At 44.4% G+C, this 16,587-nt stretch overlaps 1 protein-coding gene across 3 annotated transcripts in view; it reads right to left on the minus strand.

Moving 5' to 3' along the window:
• The window catches only part of LOC144755675 (X-linked retinitis pigmentosa GTPase regulator-interacting protein 1-like), a 434,709-nt gene that overhangs the window by 251,029 nt on the left and 167,093 nt on the right, over nucleotides 1-16,587 (minus strand). For all 3 annotated transcript variants that reach the window (XM_078644845.1, XM_078644846.1, XM_078644848.1), the window contains one exon: nucleotides 2,584-2,689. In XM_078644845.1, the coding sequence (XP_078500971.1) occupies nucleotides 2,584-2,689 (106 nt within the window). The remainder of the gene's footprint in view (nucleotides 1-2,583; nucleotides 2,690-16,587) is intronic.

Raw genomic sequence — 16,587 nt, forward strand, 5'->3', positions numbered from 1 at the left:
GGGTGGCAGCGCTTACAAGAGGTGCAGCCCGATTAGAGAAGACCCATAGGGTTGCAAACACTAGCTAAACTGTTGGAAGCTCTGCAGCAAGTTTGTAGTTCTGCAGGGGAAGCTACTCTGTTTCAAGCAGCATTTTGCCTGGCATTTTATGGCACTTTCAGGGTAGGGGAGCTGGGGACAAGGAACAAAAGAGACTCGCAGGGGGGACTGCAGGTGGGACATGTCCAAATAAATGGGGACTCCCTACTGATCTCCTTACCAAGGTCCGCGACTGATCAGGAAGGCAGGGGTGAGGGCATACTGCTCCACAGGGCGGTAGGTAGTGCATGCTGCCCAGTGGCCAGACTGGAGGCCTACATGGCGCAGCGAACATGGGCCACAGCAGGGCCTCTTCTGGTACACGTAGATGGGTCACCCCTCACTGTATTCCAGTTCAAGATGGTCATGGGTTTGGCTATGAGGTACACAGGCTTGGATTCAGCTAACTTTGGGAATCATTCCTTTAGGATTGGGGCTGCCACAGAAGCAGTGGCCAGGGGCTTTAAAGAAGAGCAGGTTAAAAGGATCGGTAAGTGGCCCTCTAAATGTTATAAGCGCTATGTGCCACTGCATGTGCTTTAGCCATTAGTAGGGCAATGCACTGATGGTTGGTTCTGTTTCCTGGTTATTTGCAGTTTCTTCATTCTGTAACTCAGGGGGGAAGCTTGCACCGGTTCATCATCACAGAGCAAGGATGTCACCTTGTCACTCAAGAGGACTGCGGGTGACGGTTCACAAACGTACAACACAGGTTATGGCCCAAGTTCACTCTTGGGCCCAAGAAAAACAAGAAATCTTGATAATAGGTCACTCATATGTCCGCCGTCTAAAAGCTTGCTTTTCAGGGGCCCATGAGGCCAGGGCACATCAGTTAGGAACGAAAATATTGTTTCATGGTCAGGGGGCTGCGCATTAGGCAATTCAGGGAGATGGTGAACCACGCGTTAAAAGAAGATAAGGGTCCACCTTCAATCTGGATCTTGCATTTGGGTAGGCATGACTTGGTACAACTGGGGCTGAGGGTGCTCATGGAGGGATGGTTGGCAAGGAAGTGCCACGGTGCTATGATAGTCTGGTCTCACATGATTCCAAGGTTGCAGTGGAGAGGGGGGGAGTCAGTAAGAGCGTTGAATCATGCGGTAAAGCTGATCAACAATAAGTTTGAGAAGTTGTTCAGGTCCACCAAACTGAAGTCTATAGGACATGGCTAGATCCGGGGTGATCAGTTCTTTTTGCAGGATGCGGTCGACCTCTCTTCAAAAGGGAATCAGGCATTCATGGAGGACATCCTAGCATGGTTGGAGGGCACAAGGTGCAGGACTTCACCTCCTGGTGAGCTGAGGAGAAGACCAGATAGTCGGGCAACTATGCTGGCCTGTGGCGGTAAGGTCATGATTGGTAAGCATAGTCTTCGGTCCTTAGTGGCCAACACTATGGAACTCCAGGGGCAGTGACAGCTGGTTGGTAGGCTGAAGGAGTACGGGGGACAGGAGAGTCACTCTTTCCAGGAGGCTGGTCAGCCACCCTCGCACGTGCCTGCGCATCAGGCTGCAAGTATGCAGAATTGCGGCCCCCGTTATAGAGTTAAGGCTCAGGGTGTAGGGAGGGCCCAGGGAAAATATCCATCCGATAAGCTGTACCCCCTGCTCAAGCTCACTCCGGTAGAGTCTTTTTAGTATACCGGAATCTGGGGCTGCCAGTCATTGATCTTGCCGTAGGCTCTAGCGGGGACACGCAGAAAGTGAAGTATATGCATGTTTAGATTACGGTAGAAATGGCTATGTACTAGAAACATGTTAAGGTTAGCCAAGTGACATCATGTATCTATCAATGAATCTGGACTTTCTGCGTAATTGCACATAATATAAATAATAAGGAAATTTTTTAATTATGTAATAAATACCACGGGGCACAACCATTGGTTGCTCAGGGAGGTGGGGCGCCGCGCCATCAATGCGCTTGGTGACCCCCCCCTCCTCCGTGCCCCGGCGCGACTGCCATAATGGCATGGTGGCACGCACAAGGTTCGCGCTAAGCCTTGCCCATGCTGCATTCACAGCCAATCTCAGGAGCTTATTTACAAGCCTCTTGCGCCGCCGGTTCATCACTTTTAATATAGGAAAAAGTGACGTACCGGCGGCGCAAGAGGATTGTAAATAAGCTCCTCAGAGGGTTGCAAATTGCAATCTGCCTAATTAATATTATATAAAATTATTTTGTGAACTCCCCTGCAGCTTCACAATTCGTGATTCAATCTATCAGTACATAGGTTGTATCACAAATTGGCCTTGCCATACGGAAAACACTTGTTAAGCAAATTGCACATCCCTGGTTTGTCAATGGGCAAAGTCGATCAAGCAATTAATTCCTAGTGTCAGTCTACAATAAAGTCCTTCTGGCAGCCTAGGAGTAAAGTTATCTTCAGTGATACCAGAGTCTTTCACTGGTGAAAAAATAACATGAAATTACAAGTGGGCGCTGGGGTTGTGGAAGGGTGGATGGGAAGCATGGGTAGTGAAGAGAGACAGACTAAGAGATGCTTACCTCTTGCATCTGCTGGTACTCCTCTTTTAGCAGCCGCAGAGCTGTGTCTTTCTCCCACAGCTGCCTTTGCAGTCGGATTTGGCCCACATTGTCCTTGATGGTAGCCCTGCAGGACACAAACACCTTCACGAGGTTGAAGGAAACTCAGAGCACAGATGCATGGCATGCATTAAATACACTTTGGCACATAGAACATGGAATCAGGGTCTGGAATAATGTGTCACACCTAAGATGGAAAAAAAGCAGACGGGCCAGTGAGTCTGCTAAACATAGACAGGATAACAGAGTGCAGGGCATGACAGTCGTAGACAGCGTGATGCATAAAGAATGCTGTCACTCTAATGATGTGTTCTTAAGTGCAGTAGTTAGATTGTGATGATCGTTGTAGGGCTGGGCCTTGCCTCTCATTATTGGAGACCAGAACTTCTTTTTCATCATCAGGCTCTGAAACAAAGTCAGGGAAAGAAAGGTGAAGACGGAAATAAGACAATAAATGTAGTTCAACAGTGATGGAGGGATAACGTTGTATAAAAAAGATCCTGCAAGACTGAAATGAGAAGTTAGGAAGCGTGGAATGGTCTAAGACTGAATAGTCATATGGCAGAGATAAATGCACTGATGTCTTAGGAACTGAGATCTCAAAAGCCAAATCCGGTATCCAGGTACTCTCCTGGTTTCAACCAACGTGTTTTGACATCAGTTGTGGAAGATAAGAAAGATATTTTTAGGAGATCTTCATCAGGACTGGGATGCTCCTCTATAGTCCATACTCTTCTCTCATATGGAGTCCTCTAAGCATATGTTTTGGTGCGTCCAACCGAACTATGTATGGGGTGATTTCTGTACTTTATTGCTTTGTGGATTAACAGTGGTGCTCTTCTCTCGGGCTTGCTTGTTAACCTTATTTAATGGCTTGACAAATCTCCTGAACTTTGCTTCTACAGCAGCAACTGTTTCCCGCTTACCCTTTCACAGCAGAGGTTCACTAGTCAGCATCATGATCCCATTTACCTGTGCTGGAAGTTAATCCACATTTCATCTATGCAGGATCACACTGTAATTCATACTATTTTCCGCAGCTGAGGCAGAAACGTGTTAACTGATACCTGGAGAGTACATACAATGAAGAGTGGATTTATCCTGTGACCACAAACAGATAAAGGACTAATAGTGGACTACATAAAAAAAAACTTTAGAATCTTCCAGGAGGAGTGAATGGCTGTACTATTGACTCTCTAAAAGGAAGCGGGCCCAACTCACTGATCCTCTAATAAAAATACATTTTTAATTATGTACTGAATGTGTTTTTATATTTGGCATGCAGAGCACCAATTTCCCGTTCTGGCTCAATGACTTGCGATGGCTGGTCATCACAGCAGCAGTGTGAGCAATTTTTTATAAAATATTTTTTCTTTTCAAAAGATAATTTTCAATGTTGTGCTATCTATTGACCTGCAATATTAGAAGCAGAATGCCAATAACGTTATTGGTTAATAAAAAACTCCTGAAGTTGAAAAAGGTCTCTACGTAAGTGTTTACAAGCCAAGTAATCCCTTAAGTCATGGGCTATTGTTCGCTTAAAATATTATTTCAGATACTGCCCCAACTATTCTTACAGGGTACCAACCTTCAAAATATTTTCGATTTGCACGTCACTAACATAAATTGCAGGACCACCTCCGGCTCTTTCCACTTTCTTAGCACTAGGCCTTTCACCAACTTGTGAAAGGATAACCTTTGATTCGTAGATTGATTAAACTGTCCTCGGATGCTCACTGAAGCTCTTCCTCTGAAAAATCCAAATTTACACTGAGTTACTGCTTCTTTCAAAAGTAATTTCTTTTAGTCAGCTGGCTTGGTCGAGATGCTTGGCTTGTGAGAATGCTTCCTCTTATGCTGTTTTATGAGCTCCTTCAGGGTGGCTCATGCCTAGCCAACACCTAGGCAGTCAGCATCAGCCAAACATATAATTATGGTTTGCACAGCCATAATTTTTCCTGTTCCATTCAGGGTGGCCTGGAATCAAGCAGGTCAAGTATAGTGGTGTGTTCAATATTCGAGGAAACCAGCTCATGCTGGCAAAATGGGTTGTTTCGCCTTACGCAAGCTCCACCCTTTGCCATCGACAGCCTTATTGCCCTCTGGTCATAGGGCCTTATCAGCCATCTACTTTTCATACATCAGAATACCATTACCATTATAATTATTGTCCTACATATTGTTTACTAAATTTTTACCCATAATCGATGTAGGAATTCTATTATCTCGAAAGGGGCAATAGCTTTATAAAGGATATTTAGGGCTGTAGATTTGCTAAATATATTTTGGTACCATACCCAATCCATCAAATTCCAGAATGGGAGATGTAAACTTGAAATGTTGTAGATCTGTTTGAAGCTACAACACTATTTCACCAACCGCACAACGCAAACTCACTAATAGCATTGAGTAAACCAAGACATATGCTAGAGGGGGTGAGAGTGGTTTCTCCTTTCCACAGTTTACTGATGCTCTTCAATAATAAGTCAGCACAAAAACAAAAGTAAAAGTAATGGCAATCCCCTGTAAGGGATTAGGAGGGACAAGGCACTTGTTTTGCGAATGGGACGCATGAAAAATTAAGTCCTCTTCAGAATAGGCCCTATTAGGTTTCCTCCCTGTAAGAGTTGGTGAAACAAAAGGAAAACACATAGGGGAAGACTTATAATCCCCTTGAGATACTTTTGCGCTGCCGTTGCATCACTTTTGTGACGCAACAGGGGCGTAAAAAATGCGGTACATTCACAACGTGACACATCTAGGGAGAGGTGTCACATTGTAAAGCCCTGCATGACATTACACTTGCTTCAGGTATAATGTATGCAGGGTACGCTTTCCCACGCAGCAAAGCCTTGTAAAAGTGACACAGTGAAAGGTACAATATTTTACTGTGTGACTTTTAGGTCGCCACTGAGTCAAAACCTTACGCCTGCTTGAAGCAGGCATGAAGAGTGATGCAGTGTATTGGGAATAGGCAGCAACAAACATTGCTGGTGTTGCGTCGTGCTTGCGACACGACTCAAGCAATGTATGACTTTTTCACCAACATATGCGTCAGAATTTCTGATGCATCTGGCAATCTTTGCGCCATAGTGCGCCGTATTGTAAATAGGGCTCCCGGTTTGCTGTTTTTACGGATTTTTACATATAAATACAGACGGAAAAGTATTTTTCCTGTGTCTGTATTTATATGTAAAAACGGCAAAATACGAGTAAATTTTGCCGCGCTGCCTTGTTTTGAGTTGCCGTGCCACGCCCCTGTTCCGATGCTGGGAATTCCTTCCAGTGACGTACTGTGGACGTACTGGGGTTCAGGATCTTGAAGTGACCCTGAGCCAATCCTGGTTGTTTCAAAGCATCACAGTGTGGGCGTGCTAATACCTCCAGCCCTGCCTTTAAAGCCGCTCCTGCCTCTTTGTCCCTCTTCAGCCTCTGGCTCCTGCCCTCCCTCCCCCACCCACCCCACGTATGAAGTGGCAGCAACATCTGTTCGCATCCTCGTGTTTCTTTTCGTTTTTTTCTTGTGCTCTGCTTGGCTGCCGCACTGTAACCCCTGCAGGAAAAAGGCACTCTTTGCTGTAAAATTTTCAGAGTTCTACCCGAGGTTGGGCAAAAGTATGCGAGTAAGTGTTTTTGTGTGTGGGTGTGGGGGCGGGGGCGGGGGGCAGGGCAAGGGGTCTAAGTCTCCCAGCACCTACACGAGTACAGCCCCCCTAATTCTGGGGCTTAATCACTGGCCTCTCTAAGCTGCCTCTCTCTGTTCGCATCCTCGAGTTTATTTTTGTTTATTTCTTGTGCTCTGCTTGGCTTCCGCACCGTAACCCCTGCTGGAAAAAAGCACATTATGGGGTCGATTCCGATTCGGGAAAAAAAGCGTCTGTACGATTTGTATCCGGAGCCCTCTCCGTACCAATCGTACCCGTCCGTCCGAGTCGCGTAGTACTATCCGTATTCCGTCCGAATCGTCGCGATCCGTACGTATTGCAAGGCTGAAACCGTGAATCGTACGACTCGTACACATGACCCGACGAGTACGATCCGGACCGGGGTATGAGGACGCGATTTGTACGGTCCACGTTAGGTAAGGGCGAGTCGTACGGAAAAGCACACAAACACATACACACCGTACGGTCCGTACCCGCACGATCATGGGGTGTATGCACCGTACCCCATGTACGATGGGTGTACGCACCATACCCCATGTACGATGGGTGTACGCACCGTACCCCATTTACGATGGGTGTATGCACCGTACCCCTTGTATGATGGGTGTACGCATCGTACAAGGGGTACGGTGCTTACACCCATCGTACATGGGGTACGGTGCGTACACCCATCGTACATGGGGTACGGTGCATACACCCCATGATCGCAGGGGTACGCACCGTACCCCTGCGATCATGGGGGGTACGCACCATACCCGGCGGGGGGGGGGCATTCCATACCTGTTTCGGCACAAACTCTGCTTTTACGGCTGTTTTCAGTTCCCGTAGAAAAAAGGTGCATCCCCGACACATATCGTACTTGCTGGGTCATAAAAACCAGCCACGAACCGTACAGATGTCGCGTACAGCGTGTTCCGAGGGAGAATCGTACGGAGATTAGAGTCGTACGGTCTCTGTACGACTCGTGGGGAGTACGGCTCCTGGTACGAATCGTACTTCGTCGTACGTACGGGGACGTTGCAGGGTACGATTTGTACGGGGAAAACGCTCCGAACGGCTATTCGGGACGGTTTTTCCCGAATCGGAATTGGCCCCCAAGTGTATGTCATTGGAATTGGTTTAATGATGTATCCAATGTAAACTGAGTGGGTGGTTGTGGAGCTGGCCTTTATGCTCAGATAAGGTGAAATAGAATCGGCTATTCAGAAAGTTGAGTGAGCTCTTTGTGACAGAGTGGAACTTATTGGCCTGCCAAAGCCACACAGGCTGGTACATCAGATCCAAGGCCAGTAAATTAGCATGGAGATTCCAGTTTTTCTGCAGCTGTACTGGAATTCTCTTCAACATTTCTCACATGCATATTTTGGAAGTGAATTATAACAATATTAAGTGTAATCTCAACTTCTAATTCTCACTCTTGTTGCTGCGCTTCTACTGGATAAATACTGCTGCTAATTTTTTTCTTGTGCCAGTAGATTTTTTTTAGGCGAGTTCTTCGGTTTCATTAGAGGTGGTCCTAGTACAGAAGTAGGAGTGTAGCATTGGAATGTGGCATGCACGGGAGAACACGTTTCTCTATGCCTCCAGACATGCCATGAGTTACATCAGTGGAGCAACATCTCAAATTACGAAGTAGGAGTGAAGCAAAACTCAGGAAAAGGATACTATGTTGGTTCATTTGTGTAGATCCAAGATTTTAAACTCCAAGGGCAGGGGTTTAAGAGTTGGGCATGGATGACATTTCCATTTCTCCTGCGTAATCTTGTGTACTTTCATATTACACTTATATTACATTTCAGAAATTATGCTAGTACTCCACATTGTTTAGTTATGCGCTGCTCGAAACAAAATAAAGCACACAGGAACAATGAGAACGGCCAGAATGCTGAGGGCTGCTGGTTATGGCGCTTGTGTTTTTTGCGCTATTCTTTAGTGCGAAATGTGTTCTCGTAACCAAACTATGCAAGGACACATTTCACTCTGAAATATAGCACCACATGCCATGTAATTATTATTAGTATTAGCACACTGTTTAAAAGAGAGGTTGTCAATTTTGATTCGGTGGGCCCACTTGGCCTTTCATCCTTATCAGGTCGATAAAACACCTAGTTTTAAGTCAGTATGGTGTATGCCTACCGTGAGGGTAACTGTTCAGAGAAAAAGCACATCATAAAACAACAAAAAACACCATTTGTCTAGCTGTCTCCCCACTGGAAAAATTAGAATTTGAAACCTTAAATAAAGCTTTTTTTAACTCTGAGGAAATCCGGAACAATAAGGCAACCACTGCACTTCATTAACAAACCAGAAAGAGCCTCAAAGTACTTAAAGTATCTTTAAATGCACAAGTGCTTGTACTACAATGGCAAAGTTTTCAGATGAATGTATTGTGTTGACCAATAACAACCGGGCGCAGGTGTGCCTTGTCAATTTTAATAAATGTGGAAAAATATTAGCTGTAACGTCGTCTTTTGCTTGTGGCAAAAATACATGTTGACAATAGGACTTCATGAAGGATGGGTGAAGCCTTTGGAAGATGTTATGAAGTATATCCTGCAGTCTTTCTGTGCCACACAAACCCACTTGGGATTATTTGAAGTCCTATTGTCATAACGAGTCAGGCGTCTCACTTGAGGAAAAGCCAAGCACTACAAGTACCGACAGGCCACTACGGTGGCCACGCCCTTGGAGGCGGGAGATTTATATGAACTAAGTGCGGAGGTGAAAGTGATGACTCCAGTTGAACAGTGACTATTGCAGCCCATGAAGAAGTGCTAACTCGCACGAAACACGTCGGCTGATTGATGATTTTAGCGAGGCCTTTTAGAACTCAATGGACATTGCTGTTCTATCATTAAAATATCGGCAAATCCTACTTACCCGTGTGGGCTCCTTCTTAAACAGGCAACTTTTGTTGGATATATATATATTTGTATATATATATATATGTATATATATATATATGTATATATATATATATATATATATATATATATATATATACATATACATATATATATATATATATATATATATATATATATATATATATATATATATATATATATATATATATATATATATATATATATATATATATATATCAAAGAAAACCCGACCGCCAATGACTGCGGTCAAAAAGTCGGGCACGGACCTCTTTCTCCTTTACAACAACTTCTCTCACTTCCAAATCAAGTAAGAGACGCCAAACACTATGGAGTGTAGCAGTGCAGAAAATGTATTGCAAATAATTGAGCAAGTGCTCTCCCTGACGCGTTTCGCTCCGCGAACGGAGCTTGGTCACATGATGCGATAGAAGCAAATGGATTCATTATGTACAAGATAAAAGCCAATGCGCCTAAAGAAACAGGTCGCAAAGGTACACAACGATGTAGACATCATATATACAAAACCAGGAAGTATTAATGCAGTAAAATACCACAACGGGAAAAAGGGAAAGAAAAATCGCAGCATAGTGCTCTAAGTAAGTGATAAACTTCAAATATAAGTCTAATACAATCACATTATATTGGCAAGTTAATCATTTTAGTCAAATGAAAAAAGAATGTTTTTAGATTTGAAGAAACTTAGCACAAATGGAGAGCATAGTGCTCCACCAACATAACAATAATGCTGCTGAGTTGAAACAAATATATAGTATTCAATGTTGTGCCTTGAAAAAATGCAAGTGCATTAAAAAAAGAGATTACATAATTGCCATTAGATTGCGAATTCCATAGTCCCATACTTCCAATGATTGGTTCAATGTAATGGTCAAAGGTTGTGGTCAATATAAGTGCTGGTTAAGTGAGACTTAAAAAATAAAAACAACAATCAGCGGCGAGGAAGCCCAAAAAGAGAACCCAAACCAAAAGCTTAGTTCATCCTGAACATCTCATCTTACATGTAGTTTCATCATTGATGGAAATCACTTTATCAGTAAATTTTACATATAGAATCTAAGAAAAATAGAAATAGGGCGAAAACATACAAATACAACAGTAGTCATCGGATAATACATTACAGGAAATGATGCAATTCATCAAACGCATTCAACCCATTAGGGTATCTAGTATCCAGTAGCATAATAAAGTAAGCCTCTTTTTGTCTGAGTGATTTTTCACGATCACCACCTCTTCCATTATTTGCTACAGAGCATAGCAACGTATATTTCAGATCTTTAAGTTTTTTATCATGAACTGCTTTAAAATGGCGAGCCACAGGGTAGTTCATGTCCGAATTTACTATGGCTCTTATATGTTGCAGAATGCGCTGGTTGGCGGGTAACTTTGTACTCCCTATGTAGGAGAGTGAACAAGTACAGGTAAGCTTGTAAACAACAAAGTCACTGCGACAGGTGAGATACTCAGTTATTTGTATTGGTGACTCACTAAAAGCTGATTTATAGTGGGTACTGTTCTCAGCAAAATTGCAGGCCCGGCATGATGCACATCTAAAGAAACCTGTTTTAGTACATAAAGGGGTTTTGATGGCCAGTTCAGGTTGACTTTTAACCAGGGCATCCTTCATAGAAGGAGCCCTCCTAAATGTGATGGCTGGTGTTGATGGTAACAAAGGGCTCAGGATGACATCTGTTAGTACAATCGGCCACTCTGTTTTAATGATTTGCTGTAGTTTCTGTACTTGGGAACAGTAAGTAGTAATTAATCTTACTGAGCTGGTAGATTCTGGGGAAGATCTGATGTTTGGGGCCAATAATTGCTCCCTTGGACGATCTACAACTTTTGAAAGAGCACGGTTCAGTATATCTTGATTGTACCCACGTTCCAGAAATCTTTGCTTAGACTCAGCTAAGCATTGATTACTCATCACAGGATCACTGCAGATTCTTTTGATGCGAATAAATTCGCCCAATGGAATACTTTGGATGGTGTGGGGCGGGTGCGAGCTGCGGGCATGAAGAATGGCATTGCCCGCAGTGCTCTTTCTAAAAAGTTTAGTGTGGATCTGTCCCTCTTCTATGTAGACTTTAACATCCAGAAATTCTGCACAGGTGGAAGTTATAGTGGCAGTAAACTTTAAATTTCTGTTGTTGTCATTGATGTCATGGACAAAAAGAGCAGCTTGTTCTGGTGTACCCTTCCAGACGATAAAAATATCGTCTATGAATCTCCAGTAGTGTACAAGGTGCTCAAGCCATTTGCTATGTGTTTCCCGAAGAACGTGCTTCTCCCACCAGCCAACATGTAAACATGAATAGCTGGGGGAGAAGCACGAACCCATAGCCACACCTTGTTCTTGGTGAAAAATTTCCTTGTTAAATTGAAAATAATTTTTTTTTTTTTTTAAACCTTTATTGAGTTAATCAAAGTATGACAAGCGCAGGCCTACAACCACAGAGGCCGGCCGCAAACACAGGAATCAGATCAGGAGTCATGCACGTGTATACGACCAAATGATATCGACAATACAGATACAGCATGCGATTGTATATGCCTCAACGCAGAAGGATATCAAAGGTTTAATTTTAAAGTTATAAAGAAGCAGGAGTGGCTGTACCATCGGTGTCGTCACACCATGGCATGAAGTTAAGAAGAGATGGGGGGAAGGTACCCCGCAGTGCAAACAAAACCAGGTGATGAGCAATATGAACCTTGGGCACACTATGCCCGCCGAGGCTGACGAGGAATAAAAGACAATGTAATAGAAAGCGATTAGCGAGCACACCCTCCCGAAAACCCACCCTCCGGAGACAGTAAGGTATAGGCAAGTATAGACGCCAAACAGAGAAGAAAAAAGATAAGGAGAGACAGCCAACCCTACTATAAGGGAGGAAAAACCCTACCCAACGAAAGAGGAAAGAAAGAAAGGGGACCATAGAACAAAACAAACTAAAATAACAAACCCCCCCAACACCCGCCACCCTGCACCCCTGTAATGGCTATGGCCTACCCCACTAACAGCGTGCCTGTCGCCCCGGAACACCCCAAAGAAGGGAAAGAAAGAAAGCGGAGGAGGAGAAGAACAAACATACTCCCGGCCACCTATACCCCCCGCCATTAGCGACCTCCCCAAAACATATTGTCCAGTATTAAAAGCAAGTATTAAGCACCAATATGGGGAGGACCTCAACCAAAACCCCACCCGACTCCCAGTGAGATACACAGTACAATCCCGGCATAGATCACCAAGCGTAGCTAACCCCAAAAGTCAAAGACAACCATAACAGTTCGGTTCTTCACGATAATCCACGTCGCCAAAGCCAGCAATCTCGCAGAAAGCGAAGCGTCCCAGATAGTGCAAAGCAGTGGCATCGGATCTAAGGCAGGATAAAAGATGAAGTCAGCCCTGACCAGTGCGGTTCTTTATGAAAACCCATGCCACCCAAGCCACAGTAACCATGTGGTAATCGAAAAGTCCATAGCAGTTCGAAGCAGCAGAACCGGACCGAGGACAGGATACAAGATGGCGGCATCCACAGGACCAACGAGGAAAAACGAAGGAGATAAGCAGACCTCTCCGACGGTCACTAAAGAGCTGATCTTGGCGATCAAAACCTTCGGCAGCGATGTTTCGCCAAGCAGGAGTCATATCGGGAAAGCTAACTACGGTCTTAGGTACAATATTCACGAGGCCAAAATCATCGACGTGAGCTGAGTCAGGCTGCCGCGCGGGAACCTCAGAACAGTAGGCCAAATCTTCCACTGGAACCACATAATGCTGATCTCGTGTCGCAGCATCTGCGTCCGGCCGCAAGCAGATATTTCCCAGCGTTTCTGACATTCGGTCATACGTGACTGTGAATTGCGAGTGGAGCGCCCCAATGGCGGCCATCACTGACCTCAACGATGGTGCGCCATCTGTCCTCTCCATCTCCCCCCCCCAAAGAGACGAAGCAGGACTCGAGCCCCAGACTCACTTCCGAGGCTCCAGGCACACACGAAGCCGATGGCAACAGCAGGCGCTCCCTCAGCTGGTGATCACGGCACCTTCGCCGACCGCGGGGGCTCCGATGCACACCCTGTGTCACGAGACCGAGTCCTCAGTGCCAGCTGGTAACTGGATTGCAGATCGGAGATGCAGAAAAAGATCCGAGTACGGAAGACCGGACGAAACACTGGTTCCACAGCCGCTGTTGATCAATTCCAGCCCGGATGGGCTAGAAATCGAGTTCCCGGCTTCAGCCCTGGAGTAGGCCGAAAATGGAACACGACATAACTCCACCACCCAGTATGTTAGGGAGTCCGGGATTGCACCACCGGTATCAGGCGAGCTTCATACACACGGGAGTCCGGCGTAGGTAAAGGATAAATGACAGGATATGCGAGCTGCCGGCAGAGGTCGACGGAGCCGGGAGCTTAAGCAGCCATCTTGGATCGTAGCGTAGCTCCTCCCCCCGAAAATAATTGTTGAACAAACAAATGCGAATCATTTCCAACAACATTGAATTGTGTTCCCTGAAAGTGGCCTCCCTGGTATCCCAAAAATGTTTTGTTGCTTCCAAACCTTGAACATGATTAATACTTGTGTAAAGTGATTCTATGTCCATAACCAGAAAACAAAAGTCAGTACACCAAGTGACCTCACCAATTTTAACTAAAAAATCAGTGGTGTCTTTCAAATAGGAGGGAAGTGAAATCATATGTGTTTGGAGAAAAAAGTCGACATATTTGGAAATATTCTCATTCATACTCCCTTGTGCAGAAATAATAGGACGACCTGGAACCGGGGAAATACATTTGTGAATTTTGGGCAAAAGATAGAAAAGAGGAGTGATGGGATGTGGTACTTGAAGAAATTTGGCTTCCTCCTTTGTGAGAAGACCAAGTCTTTGCCATTGATTGATCTTTTTTCTGGTGCTGTCATAAGTTTTCAACATCACAAACTTATTAGATTTGGTGTAACACAGAGGGTCATCCAATTGGCGTATTGCCTCCTGAAGATAGTCAGGTTTAGCCCACAATACGGTGTTCCCACCCTTATCTGCGCTCTTCACTATCACATTTGTATTTCCTTGAATTTTCTTGATCAATGCGTTATACTTCAAATTGTTGAAGTCTGTTTCTTTTTTTCCTTTTCCAAGAATGGTTCGGTTCAATGCTTTTAATTCAGTGATTACTCTGTCACTGAATATGTCCAAGGCGTCTTTAGGCATAAGGGGTAAGAAAGTGGATTTACCACGAAATGGAGTAGATGGTGATTTGTTTACAGGAATAATTTGACTGACTGTAGGGGTGTCTTGAGAGCTGTCTTCACAGGCCAAAGAAATTAAAGTTTGTAGACCCGCAAGGTTGCTAACACTTAAAGGCTGTTTAATCGATGTTTCATCAGTGGAATTGATATTTTTGTCTTTAATTTCAGGATGAATCATAAAATATTTCATAAGTTTAATCTTCCTGATAAATTTGAAGACATCGATCCGTGCCTGAGTGTAAGAGAAGTTGTTAGGAGGACAGTAAGACAGACCCAGAGATAGAAGTTGCTCCTCTGCCTTTGAAAGTACTAGATCAGTCAAATTGATTACTGTATTTTCCTGTGTCATAGTTATTTTTTCCAATTCATTCGTGTGTTGCCTCTCCCTCCACCTCGCTTTGGTATTGCGCCTTCTAGATCGGCGCTTTTGGCTGCTGGTTTGCCTGCTGGTTGAGGAATATTCCGTGAGCGCAGAGCATATCTCCGGTCCTCGTTGACAAAATTTAGTTCATCCACCAAAGTGAAGCTTGTAAGATCAGTGGAGCCCATTGCGGTTGAAATTAGACTGCCTTCAGAGCTGCTATATGATGATACAGATAGATTGTCCACATTCAAAGGAGCGGAGCTACTGCTTGTTATTTGGTCAGATGTTGCGCCAGTCTTATTTTGTACTGACATTGCTTTTCGTTTATATGTGTCGTATTTTCTGGCGAATGTAAAGATGCGCCCAGTAGCGTAGTCATTTTTATCGCGTGCAAATTTTTGTATTTTCCGTTCCTGAATGGTTTTTTCCAATTTTGCCAGTCTCTGGTCTATGTCTTTGCGACCCTTATTGATTAAATCGGTCTCTCCAGTCGCTTCTAAAAGTCCATTGACACGGTCAATTTCAACCAGTAGTGCATCCCTGTCTGATTGAGCATATTTAATTAGAATATGAAGCATGTTCTTGGATGATTGTAAGTTATTCTCTGCCCATTCCTGTAGCATCTTGGGGTCGGGGTTTTCATAGGTGGGAACAATCAAAACCCTCAACCCTCGTGGACACGGTTGGCATCAAGATATTTTTCTAAAGATTTCTTTTCCCACCATTTGGAAAGTTCACTGCGAAGTAGTTTTTCTAATGTTCTTAGCAAGTCCCTCGCATTACTATTGCTTGGCGTGGTGCTATTGTCCTGGGCTATTGTGGCAGTGATTTCAGGTAGGTTCTCATAGAGGGCTTCCGCCGCTGATTCCCTACTCCTGAGCGCGTCGCTGGAGATCATTGTCAAAAATTAATGTACAGCTTTGTAGTGCCGTCTGCTAACTAAGCGGTTCGTTGTATCAACGTTCAAAAATGTGAGAAATCCCAAACCCCGCTATGAAAAGTTCTGTTATGCACACTCGAACATACGCACAGCGCGTCTTACCCGACTTCGCCTCAGAGGTGGACGGAGGTCAGCCGACCTCAACGATTCCGAAGTACCTCGCCGGGTTGGAGCAGACACCGCTGCCGATGCAAACGAGTAATATTTCAAAATGCGGGGGGGCACAGCTGAAGAAAACTCATCCGAGTTTAAGTGTAGAGCGCCAAAACTAAAGCCGAAGCAAAAGTCCAAGGCGTTGCTGGCTGCAGGAAACGCTGTGCCTCTCAGGCTGGGCGGGTCCGTGAAGACCGGGTGCAAACCAAATCCCGGCAATGGAATCAAAGAAAACCCGACCGCCAATGACTGCGGTCAAAAAGTCGGGCACGGACCTCCTTCTCCTTTACAACAACTTCTCTCACTTCCAAATCAAGTAAGAGACGCCAAACACTATGGAGTGTAGCAGTGCAGAAAATGTATTGCAAATAATTGAGCAAGTGCTCTCCCTGACGCGTTTCGCTCCGCGAACGGAGCTTGGTCACATGACGCGATAGGAGCAAATGGATTCATTATGTACAAGATAAAAGCCAATGCGCCTAAAGAAACAGGTCGCAAAGGTACACAACGATGTAGACATCATATATACAAAACCAGGAAGTATTAATGCAGTAAAATACCACAACGGGAAAAAGGGAAATATATATATATATATATAAATAAATATATATATATATATATATATATATATATATATATATACATCGATATTTTGTACAACTATGGGGGTCACTAGAAAGTGTGCCAGA

Source organism: Lissotriton helveticus, chromosome 5_1, assembly GCF_964261635.1.
Source record: "Lissotriton helveticus chromosome 5_1, aLisHel1.1, whole genome shotgun sequence".
Lineage (NCBI taxonomy): Eukaryota > Metazoa > Chordata > Amphibia > Caudata > Salamandridae > Lissotriton > Lissotriton helveticus.